This window comes from Esox lucius, chromosome 1, assembly GCF_011004845.1.
Source record: "Esox lucius isolate fEsoLuc1 chromosome 1, fEsoLuc1.pri, whole genome shotgun sequence".
Lineage (NCBI taxonomy): Eukaryota > Metazoa > Chordata > Actinopteri > Esociformes > Esocidae > Esox > Esox lucius.
The window spans coordinates 10,937,856-10,950,165 of NC_047569.1; the positions used below are offsets into that span (position 1 = coordinate 10,937,856).

At 44.8% G+C, this 12,310-nt stretch overlaps 1 protein-coding gene across 1 annotated transcript; it reads right to left on the reverse strand.

The window, feature by feature from the left end:
* Nucleotides 1-87: 87 nt before the first annotated feature.
* On the reverse strand, nt 88-5,736 carry tyr (tyrosinase). Its single transcript, XM_013131294.3, has 5 exons — nt 4,707-5,736; nt 3,426-3,642; nt 2,514-2,661; nt 1,706-1,887; nt 88-738 (listed from the first exon to the last, which is right to left on the reverse strand). Exons 1-5 carry the CDS (start codon nt 5,538-5,540, stop codon nt 488-490), a joined length of 1,632 nt encoding a protein of 543 aa, XP_012986748.2. The 5' UTR covers nt 5,541-5,736; the 3' UTR covers nt 88-487.
* Nucleotides 5,737-12,310: the final 6,574 nt, after the last annotated feature.

Consider the following 12,310-nt stretch of genomic DNA (forward strand, 5'->3'; position numbering starts at 1 on the left):
CCCCAGACAAAGTTTCAATCAACAGCGATTTAATACACCACATACAAACTGTAGGGCTACCATTGTTGTTATGACGATGAGTGTTAAGGCGCAGTAAAACCCTTCCTGAGCACCATCATCTCCGTGGCAACTGGGGTGGGGTTTATACAGTACTGCGTGTCAGAAACATACCAAAAACACCTGTTCTGTCTATATATAAATGTATATCTTATTGTATTCATCATTTATATTTATTTTTTGAGAGTTGAAAACGGAGGGGGAGTGACAGGCGAGATAACAGTGGGATGGGAGGATGCTGGGATTGAACCCTGGTCTTTTGTGGGGAGACGCATATGCGACTTATTCCAGGAAGTGTTACCACTGTGCCATGTTGTTTGAAAGAGCAGTAGAATGAAGGATATTGGAGTCAAATGTCTCTCTAGGATTGCGTGTGTGTTACAGTGCGTGTGTCTTACAGTGTGTGTGTGTGTTACAGTGTGTGTGTGTGTTACAGTGTGGTCTGGTAGGAGGTCCCTGAGCCTTCCTCTGAACTGCTGTGTAGGAGGGGCTGTCTCTCCCCGAAGGATGATGTCAGCTTCCTCTTGCTGTTCTCACTCTGCTTCCTCAACAACAGGTACACCCCGGTCATGACGACTCCTGCCAGAGTGGCTCCGATGAGTCCCGCTCCCAGGAGCCACTGCCATAACAGCTGAGCCTCCTGCAAATAGGGAGTCAGGAACTCCTGGACAAACCTTGTTCCTGAGAGAGAGAGAGAGAGAGAGAGAGAGAGATAGGTAGAGGGAGATAGAGAGGGAGACCAGTGTGTGAAGCGTGCACAATGGTCTCAAGCACCAGACATAGTGGCTGCTTGCAAACAACCAGGGGGCGGGTGAACAATACTTTCATTATGTGGCGGTGTTTATGTGTGTTGGGGTAACCCACCTGGGTCCTGCAGGTAGGAGTACTCGTAGCCCAGCGCCTGATTCCCCAGGAAATACTTTCATTATGTGGCGGTGTTTATGTGTGTTGGGGTAACCCACCTGGGTCCTGCAGGTAGGAGTACTCGTAGCCCAGCGCCTGATTCCCCAGGAAATACTTTCATTATGTGGCGGTGTTTATGTGTGTTGGGGTAACCCACCTGGGTCCTGCAGGTAGGAGTACTCGTAGCCCAGCGCCTGATTCCCCAGGAAATACTTTCATTATGTGGCGGTGTTTATGTGTGTTGGGGTAACCCACCTGGGTCCTGCAGGTAGGAGTACTCGTAGCCCAGCGCCTGGTTCCCCAGGAAATACTTTCATTATGTGGCGGTGTTTATGTGTGTTGGGGTAACCCACCTGGGTCCTGCAGGTAGGAGTACTCGTAGCCCAGCGCCTGGTTCCCCAGGAAATACTTTCATTATGTGGCGGTGTTTATGTGTGTTGGGGTAACCCACCTGGGTCCTGCAGGTAGGAGTACTCGTAGCCCAGCGCCTGGTTCCCCAGGAAATACTTTCATTATGTGGCGGTGTTTATGTGTGTTGGGGTAACCCACCTGGGTCCTGCAGGTAGGAGTACTCGTAGCCCAGCGCCTGGTTCCCCAGGAAATACTTTCATTATGTGGCGGTGTTTATGTGTGTTGGGGTAACCCACCTGGGTCCTGCAGGTAGGAGTACTCGTAGCCCAGCGCCTGGTTCCCCAGGAAATACTTTCATTATGTGGCGGTGTTTATGTGTGTTGGGGTAACCCACCTGGGTCCTGCAGGTAGGAGTACTCGTAGCCCAGCGCCTGGTTCCCCAGGAAATAGTCAGCGTTGCGGTAGAGAGGCAGGAAGGGAACCATGTAGTGACCACCATTGTGACCAATAGGAGCGTCGGCGGTTGGGTAATGGGAGCGGGGAGGCGTGTGCTTCCTCAACCACTGCTCGAAAATACTGCAGGTGGAGGAGGTAAAAGGAGGATGGAGGGAACGGAGAGGGAGAAGGAGAGGGATGATGAGGGAGGAGAGCAGACATGGGAGAAGGGGAGAGGTGTGGAGGAGAGGAGAGAAATCTTTGTTTTATAGTGTCTTGGAGCTTTATTTATTTAATTTCTATTTCCATTGATCGGGTGTCTGGCCTTGTTAATAGTTGATTTACAGTATATCTTCTCCACTCTTGGGTAAAGAGGACATTCGCTCACGGATGGAGAGATAAAAAATAAAGATAAAATGGAGTGATAAAATTGATGAATGGCTTTGACATTTACACAGTTATGTCCCAGGATGGGGAACAGACCCGCCATTATAAGCAGTCATCTTTCTCTCTCTCCGTCTCTCTTCCATTCACTCTGCTCCCTCTCTTACAAATGTCTCTCTCTTCTCCCCCTCTCTCCTTGCTCCTTTTCTCCTCTCCCTTCTCTTTCCATCTCACCCGCTGCTCTCACTCCTTTGGTGTATATTTCTTTCAAATCTTGTGTTGAGGACTGCCAGTGTCATTAGCCCCTTAGAAATAAAACAACTGTTAGCCCACTCACACCAGAATGCAGCGTAGCAGGTTAGTGGTTGCTAACGTGTTCTCACCTGTCTATGAATGCGTGGTGCAGGAGGAAGATGGGGTCGTTGGCCGAGCCCTGTACTGAGCTCATGGTTCCGTTCATGAAGACATGGAGGGCGTTGTGCATGGTACTCTGTCCGGTTACAGCCATCCCTGTTTCAGGACTGGCAAAACCTACACACACACACACACACACACACACACACACAGTCAGTAACGGCTCTAGCCTTGTAGTCAAGGGCCCTAAATGACCACTTATGTCACTTATGCCTAGAACCGGCCCAGTACACAGTTTGCTTTAAAGCGGCACTAAAGGCAAGAGCTGTTTCTGACTTTGTGCGTGTGTTCCTGTTTCTGACTTTGTGCGTGTGTGTGTGTTCCTGTTTCTGACTTTGTGCGTGTGTGTGTGTTCCTGTTTCTGACTTTGTGTGTGTGTTCCTGTTTCTGACTTTGTGCGTGTGTGTGTGTTCCTGTTTCTGACTTTGTGCGTGTGTGTTCCTGTTTCTGACTTTGTGCGTGTGTGTGTGTTCCTGTTTCTGACTTTGTGCGTGTGTTCCTGTTTCTGACTTTGTGCGTGTGTTCCTGTTTCTGACTTTGTGCGTGTGTGTGTGTTCCTGTTTCTGACTTTGTGCGTGTGTGTGTGTTCCTGTTTCTGACTTTGTGCGTGTGTGTTCCTGTTTCTGACTTTGTGCGTGTGTTCCTGTTTCTGACTTTGTGCGTGTGTGTGTGTTCCTGTTTCTGACTTTGTGCGTGTGTTCCTGTTTCTGACTTTGTGCGTGTGTGTTCCTGTTTCTGACTTTGTGCGTGTGTGTGTGTTCCTGTTTCTGACTTTGTGCGTGTGTTCCTGTTTCTGACTTTGTGCGTGTGTTCCTGTTTCTGACTTTGTGCGTGTGTGTTCCTGTTTCTGACTTTGTGCGTGTGTATGTGTGCGTTCCTACCCTCCAGGGCATTCCTGAAGCTCATGTTGGCCCGGCGGTCCATGGGTCCCGTCTCGTACGTCTCTATGCTGATTACTGAGTCCACGTCTGCCGAGGTGGGGAGACGCCTGGTGCGGTTGGGGTTGTGGTTACCAGGGTTACGGAGCAGAGGCCCCTCGCTCGTCCCTGGACAAAGGGTTGCTCTCCTGTTGTACTCCTGTGGCATGGTACAGATCACCTATACACACACACACACACACACACACACACACACTGCTCTCTCAGTGCATACTCATTTGAAGAGGTACAGACCATCCTATTCCATTTACAATTACGTTTCTGGATGCTGTCTGGGACTTTTGCCATCAAAGAATTTTTTTTTTCTGGGTCTGGATGTGTAATATGTTGTTTAGGTGTACAATCTACAAGTACAATTATGATCATACTGCAGTTAGCTATGAAATTACACATTTTATGATATGGGGCCCAAACTGGCAATAACATAACATGACATTTTTGGGCTTGACAGCGCTCCTTTTCAACCACTGGCCAGAAATCACAGACTGCATCTTTAAGTGGGACACTAAAGTACTAGGGTCAACAATGACCACTAAGGTCTGTCTGTCTTCTCTGTTTCTGGTTCTGCTAATGGAACCCACACCACAACCTGTAATGTTTAATGATCCGTATCTCCAAACCAGACACAAACAGCCGTGTCTGAGATCACCAGCTACCCACAGACGGCTACAGATAATCCCCTCTCTGGCCTCTGCTTCCAGTACCATTCCTCAGCATTCAGATCAGCTTAAGAGTCTTCAATGAAATCACAGAAATTAGGTTTTAGATGAGAGGAAGTAGGTATAATTTGAGTTTTGCAATACAGCACTTGTTTAGATCAGATGTACAAGGGAAGTTAATTTTGTAGTTATGGTAGGCTTGTCAGGTTTGTCATAAGTAGTGTATCTGTGCATATTACTGACCTTGGTTCACACACACACACACACACACACACACACACACACACACACACACACCACACACACACACACACACACACAACCACAAAAACATTTATGTCTAAACTTAACCTAGCCCTAATGCCTAACCCAAAACCTAATTGTAATACCTACACTATGAAGTAATCTAAATAGTACCATTAGTCCTAATTGTATGTTTGACCCCAACCCCAAAGCCGAAATTGAAATGGTAATCTTTGGGACCAGCAAAGGAGGTTTTACTATCCTTGTGAGGACTAAATCGATATGTTAAACAAACACACACACACACACACGATGTGTTTACCTTCCATGAAGAGAATATAGAGGCGGGGCTGATAAGTTCTGGATTCAGTGGATTCCGCCCACCCATCAGGTTGTCAGTGCACACCGTACATTCCGTTTCGTCCCGCCAATCCCAGTATGGGATAGTGAAGTTAAAATCCCCGGTAATCTTTCTGATCTCGTGCTCCCAGTTCAGCAGGAACACCCGGTGCCACGGAAGAAACGCTGAAGACTCGTGTGCAAAGTCGATGTCTTGCCACACATTCCCCGGTCCACCGAGAAGCGCGTCCCTGGACACGTAGTAATGCATCCACACAAACAGGTCATACACACTTACGTTGAAGAACATCGGGTTCTCCCCGTTTTCACCCATCTCAGCGCGAGTTCCAGTGACAATAACGTAATCGGCCGCGACGGTGGTCTTTGCCAGGTTCAAGTAGGAGATGAACCGCTGTTGCTCCGCCACCGAGAGGGAGAATATGTTTTTCCTCAAGTACTGCCTTTGCTCGGCGCACCTGGAGCCGAAGTACCCGAACACGCACTCTCCACAGTCGAAACCCCCGTAGTTCCCCGCGCACCTGCATGTGCGGTTGAAGAAGGCCAGCGGCCACCGTTCCCGGTCATCAATTCCGCTGTGTGGGAACTGCGGCCCGTTGGGCTCCTCCGATACTGTCACGTCTTCACAGAACCCCCGTCCCGACGTGGCACCGCATGCCGACCCGTCCCCCTCCCACACCGGACAGCACTGCTTTGTCCGCAGAGATACGCTATTGGCGCACGGTCGGGGGAACTGGCCCACACTCGGCCGCAACAGCAGCAGCTGGAGCAGACTACCCAATACAACCAGAAGAACCATAACTGACCAACTACTGCGCTCAATAGCTCTCAGAGCCAGACCAATCTACGGCTGCTAGCAATAGTTCATAACAGGCCTTGGAAAAACTTGCTCACACCCTCTCTCCCCTCTTTGCCTACCTCCCAATACCATCACATGTTTGGGATAATATTCCTGAATCCTGCCTCATTCTGACTGCCGACCAGCTGACCCGTTACACTTTTCCCCCAAGGCAAGCCTAGCTGGCATGCACGATTATGATCAGGCGTGAATGAGTGCAGTTAGTTTGAACTTCCGAGGAACTCTCGTATAATAGCGCAACACTGAATATGGAATAAATTCGCTATTGTACAATAATGTAATTGTTATTTCTGCTGTTTTTAAATTATATCTCGATAGTTAAACAGCACATTACATTTTATACATTCCAGTGATTTACGTAAAACGGGAATATGTTAGGCCTGCTGTAGACCTTCAGGTAGGCTTGAATGGATTTATCTCTTAGAACCAGTCTTGTAAAAGACAGCGGCAAAGGCAAAAAAGCTAATGACTGCTAATACGCCTGAATGAAACAATGAAATGTAGTATTGTTTTTTTCAAAGAAAAGCATTGAGCATTTGTTTAACGGAGAAAAGCCCTACCCTCCCATTATAGTTTGTAATTAATTCCTTTCCATTATAGCTTGTGGTGTGATACAGAGTCCACGCTTAGGCGGTACAGAAAACAACCATTGATAAGTGAATTTGGTCATTTATCAAGTTCAGCTGAAAGGGTAAGTTCTGCCTCAGGGTTTTTAAGGGGGCTTGAGCAGACCTCGAGATCATAAGCCGGTCACATGCTCACGTAGCGAGGCACGAGGTGCGGTTTATTCCGGTGAAAATGCACTCGAGCGTGTTGGAATGCACATCACAGGATTATGGTGATGGTGGGACTCCCTTGTTCCCCGCCAACGTCTCTCTCTTTCTTTCACCCCGCCCCCCACCCCACACACACCGGGAGAAATAGAATGAGTTGCAAATTGAGTGCAGTTATAGCCGTTAGACTTGCCATTCGATTTTGTCTCATCCTCATAGGATTTATTTCGAGTCGGTTAAGAAGGAAATAATTACTGTAAAACCCTTGAAGCCCTAATAATGTATTTAGCCTATAATCAATAATTTCACATAAATGTACATATACGGAGTAAACTACTATTCTGGCATGTCCATGCAATTTTCTTCACACCTTGATTCATGACCTACATTTTCACTCTTCCTTGAATCTTGCAACTAGTCTGACCTGACCTTTCCATGCCCACTCCCGTCCCTCCTGACAGATTCAGTGCCTTCCATAGCTATGAGGACAGTAAGCACCATTTTCTTCTTTTGGCCTGTAGTTTCCAAGTCACAGCTGCTCTGTATTTGGGCGTCAGCTGAATTACTAAAAATTAAAACAATTAAACCTAGTTTCTGACTGTATTACTCCAAAAGTGTATAATGATACAATCACTTTGTGGTTAATTAAAGTGCAGACTGTCAGCTTTAATTTAAGGTTATTTTCATTTAAAGTACCTTAATATCAGGGGACAATGTACAAAGTTTCTAAACTGTAAATTTTTTATGGATGAATATATAGTACCTTCAAATGTAACCCCTTACTGTATCATCTGTAAAATATATTGCTGAAATGTCCCTGTTTTAAATACACAGTTTAAGATTTTTTTTTGTGGTATCCACTTTGTAATTAAGGCCCTGTTTTACCACAGCAACCTCCAGATGACTTGGGAACATCAATATTGAGATATAATGTAATATCCAAAGTTGTTTAAGTTGCTTCAACATTTGGTCTAGACTGGAGGGAACCTATTTTTCTACCTTACTTAAGCTCAAAAGTCGCCCAAGCTGCCTCAAGAATTTGCTGTAGTGTGACGAGGCAAGGACACTATATTCAGTTACTAACCCCCCAAACCCGGAGAGTGCTAGCCAATTGCAATGCCCTCTGCTGGGACCTCTGGTGGGACCTCTGGTGGGACCTCTGGTGGGTCCTCTGGTGGGACCTCTGGTGGGACCTCTGGTGGGACCTCTGGTGGGACCTCTGGTGGGACCTCTAGTACATCAACGATTTGTGACACAGAGGGGGATTTTTTTTTGCAGGTGAACTTTTTTTGACATGATAGGTCTTTTTTAAAAGGTAAAAAACTAATTATCCTTACTTGCTTTATTCAGATCAAACAATCAACTATCGAGAAAAAAAAGAAAATATTGAATCTTCCATTCCTTTAAAGTTTTTTTGAAAAAGGCCACTATTGTTTTATATGCTGTGTCTTAGTGATGTCATCCTGAAACACAAGGTCCATTTTCACCGCTATGCATATGACACACAGTTGTACATATCTATGAAACATGATGAAGCCCCAAAATTGTCCAACCTGGAAGATTGTGTTGCAGATATAAGGATGTGGATGACAGAACATTTTCTTTTGAACTCAAATGCTCATTTTAGGTCCCAAGAAACAAAGAGATTTGCTGTCAGATCTCACAATGAACCAGTTGTATGGTCAGACCTTACCGTTGTAAAGTCATATCCCAACTGTGAGAGACCCTGATCTCATGATGAAAATAGAAAATGTATTTAAAGGGCAGCTTTTTGATATCCTTGTATCCTCAGATCACAGGCTTTTTAGCCACCAAAATATGCAGAAATGCCAATCCATGCTTTTTTCATCCTAATAAGACAATAAATAAACTTCAGTTAGTGCTAAATATGGCTTCTAGAATCACTAGAACAAAAAACTGTGATCACATTACTGTCATATTAGTTTCTTTACACTGGCAGCCTGTTGAGGCCAGGGCTGATTTTAATATTCTACTGTTAACCTACAAAGTAGTACATGGACTTGTTCCTAGAGGCATCGCTAGGATCACAATACATTTGGCTCATAATTTTTTTTATTTTGTTATCTACTCTATGCATAATTCTCAGAACAATTATAGGCAATATGCTTACCTGGTGTTATATCTTTTTCAAGTTTATTTGTCAAATGCACCGAACCAGCCAGGACGAGTTGCACCAAATAACTTTTACGGGAATTGTTTAATTTACTGAACAAAATTATAAATGCAACACTTTGTTTTTGCCCCCATTTATAATGAGCTGAACTCAAAGATCTAAGACTTTCTCTATGTACACAAAAGGCCTATTTCTCTCAAATATTATGGCATCTTGATATGCCACACCTGTGAGGTGGCTGGATTATCTCAGCAAAGGAGAAGTGCTCACAAAAACAAATTTAGACAGATTTGTGAACAGTATTTGAGAGAAATAAGCCTTTTGGGGTACATAGAGAAAGTCTTAGATCTTTGAGTTCAGCTCATGATAAATGGGGGCAAAAACAAAAGTGTTGGGTTTATAATTTTGTTCAGTGTAGATTAGGCAACTATTTGACCACATCAACTGCGTCCATACAGGTAGGCCATGTGATTCTGCTTGCTCTGAAAATTGTGTTAATTGGTTATCAATGGCTGCTGACGTCATTTACTTAAAATTAAGAGTGCAGGTTTATAATCACAGTTTATTTCTTTCATTTGCATTTAGAAAATCCATCACTGGTGGCCATAATAATTGCCGGTTCAGTTCGTGCGGGTAAATCTTATTTCTATGCAGGTGTTCACGATAGCAAACGTGCAGTTTTACGCTGCTGTATGACTATTATTTAATTTCCTGTTGAACCTTAGGAGGACACAAGCCCTCAGGACTACCAGGCCAGATGACTCAACAAGCCCTTGGACCGCGCCTCAGGACTACCAGGCCAGATGACTCAACAAGCCCTTGGACCGCGCCTCAGGACTACCAGGCCAGATGACTCAACAAGCCCTTGGACCGCGCCTCAGGACTACCAGGCCAGATGACTCAACAAGCCCTTGGACCGCACCTCAGGACTACCAGGCCAGATGACTCAACAAGCCCTTGGACCGCGCCTCAGGACTACCAGGCCAGATGACTCAACAAGCCCTTGGACCGCACCTCAGGACTACCAGGCCAGATGACTCAACTGTCTCCGTCCAAAATCTCCTTGGTTGTATTGCAGATCGATTTGCACTCTGATTTTTCCTGTTGTCACTCCCCACAGCCCACCTGGTTGTTCCTGTCCTTGTTGTGCAGGTTGTGCAGCTGACCTGAATTCTACCTAAACTCCCTGGACACAGCCCACCGGTATTGGTTGACCTGCTGGTGATCTGAAAATGCAAAATATATTGATGCGGCACAAAAGGTCATGTACTTTTATTATCTTCAACCGGACCAGCCAAAAGAGGACTGGCCACCCTTCAGAGTCTGGCTCCTTTCTAGGTTTCTTCCTAAGTTTCAACCCTACTATATTTATGTTTTTTTTTCCAGCCGCTGTGCATCAACTCTGTTGTTGCTTACTTTTTGGGGATTCAGGCTGGGTATCTGCATAAAGCACGTGTTTATGGGAGTTTTTGTAAAAAATTGCTCACCCCCCCCCCATTACTTCCATTAATTCTGACCTAGCAATGGGTAAAATTAGTTGACATTTGTGAAGGCTGTTTAAATGAAACTGAGCCATAGATTGCAGTTTCTCTTGAACCATATGCTATTTTTATTTTAAGGAAAAATCTAAGAATAAGTCAATCTCAAACAAGACATGTATTCCACACTAGGTGGCAGTATGACATGACCATAAACCACAGGACTACAACCTGAGTGATTCAAGATCATGGCTGTGATAAAGGGAGCAGTTGCTCTGGACACCGATTTAGGATTAGCATACACTCCCTACATTCTAACCTTAACCAAATGGGGTGACACTAAAATGACCTCAAAACATGGTAGGGGCAAATCATTTCATTTTGATCGCGTAGTGAGAGCTTAGTACAAGACTAAGTGGGGAGCTTTGGCTGACTGTATGATGCTTCTAAAATGGCCTCCCCAGTCCTGGTTTGTAGGAGTAGAAAAAGATTAGCAATGTACTAGAGAGTTCACGTTTCATAATTCCAACTCCCATATGTTTGTGTATGATTATGATATTTGTCCTACTCAATTTTTTTTTACATTAAATCAATGGTGTATCTATGGAAACAGAGTACCCATGTTATTTTGAAATGCCTTTGAATAATTGATTTAGTTTCTATAACATTCTCTCTTGTTCTGCATGTATTTGTGTGAGTGTAACACAGAGAGAGAGAGAAACAGAGAAAATATTGTTTTGTTGTGTTTTCTTATGTGTGGGAGTAGAACATGGTGTGCATATGATACCAATTCAGAAATCATTACTTTGTCAGTGTCACTAATTAAGCAGTCAGGATTATATTTTATTAGCTATTTGAGGGATAAAACTATCCAATACATTTCCCTTTCCACCTTCACAGAATTGATTCACTTCAAATCAATTTAAATCCCTTCTAAATGTGGATGACATTCAAATCAATATTATGTTGTTTAAACACCAATGGTCACAAAATTACTGACAGAATGTTCAGACCTTGAGCCAAACATTCTATTCTGACCTCCCAAGATAGCTGTGCAAATTCCTGGATGCAGACTCATGGCTAAAACCATATAACTGAAATAATGTCAGTTACTGTTGTCTTGGGCTATGTACGTTTTGCAGTGGTAGAAAACATAAACTGCTGTGTGTGTGTGTGTGTGTGTGTGTGTGTGTGTGTGTGTGAGCTTGACTCTAGCGGTTGTCAAGGCAATTATAGCTAGCAGTTGTCCATTGTCAACTTGTCATTACATCTCTTTAGCAACAGCTGTGAGCTGTTGCCATGGTGACATGACACTGAAACATGCTCTGATTCATCTTTGATTTGCAGTTCTATTCAGGGTTTACCACATAGTCAATTAAATAAAGTGACCACTATTTCTGTCCCGGTCCCGTGTGTATGTTTGCGTGTGTGCAAACCCGCCCGCCCCAGGACTGTCCTGCTGAATTATATTTCATTCACCACTGTGTTGGTGGTTGGAGTGTGAGTTTCAGCTCAGTTCCTTTGAGTTTTAAAAAGCCTGCACGGAAAACACACACACAAACCCAGGATGTGTCGATAAAGCTGCAGGCATCATCTCTATCACTTAGAACAGGTCATTTAGTTTGACCCAACTGAACTGGGTAGCAGTGGCTGGTGAAATAGTTTATTCTGATCTTGCTATGAAAGGACAGCCTTCAATGTTTAGCTCTGGTCGTGTATATGTTTGAGTCTGACTGCAATAGAAAATAAAAAGTAAATGATGGTGCATATCAGACTGAAAGAAATTTGAGAACCTAAAATTCACAACACTATTTAAAGCTCTGAGGACTGTGTGTGATTCACGTTTTTAATGGTCTTCTAATCCCTCATGCATTTGGCTGGCGATTTAATCCTGGCCTCGTTTATTGCCAAGCCCCTGAATGCACTACTATATTTCGCTAACATACACACAATCTGGACCTGCGCATGCATCCATCCTGTCTTTGATTCATCCATCCATTAACACACCTAGCTATACCTGCACAAGGCAGCCCAAGAGAGGAAGGGACAGGGAGGGAGAAAACAGTATATTCATTCAGAATGAAGAGAGAGTACAGAGGGAAACGGGGACAACGAGACAGAGAAACGGAGCGACAGACAGAGAGACATGCGGACAGAGAGACGGAGCAAGAGATAAAGGCCAGACTGTGTCAGATCGGTGGCTGACCTGTGACGCGCTTGAAGTGGGGCCATCATGAAGCCCCCCATTTTCGAGCCACACAGTTCGAGCGCAATAGAGAGCCAGCGAGGAGCGCGTGGTGGAGACTAGGGGTACACTCGTTGCTA

Excerpts from the sequence above, each read along its gene's own strand:
- tyr (XM_013131294.3), bottom strand. The coding sequence starts at position 5,540 with ATGGTTCTTCTGGTTGTATTGGGTAGTCTGCTCCAGCTGCTGCTGTTG. Across the intron at positions 3,643-4,706 it reads CTATATTCTCTTCATGGAAG|GTGATCTGTACCATGCCACA; the intron begins GTAAACACATCG and ends GTGTGTGTATAG. Across the intron at positions 1,888-2,513 it reads CACCACGCATTCATAGACAG|TATTTTCGAGCAGTGGTTGA; the intron begins GTGAGAACACGT and ends CTCCACCTGCAG.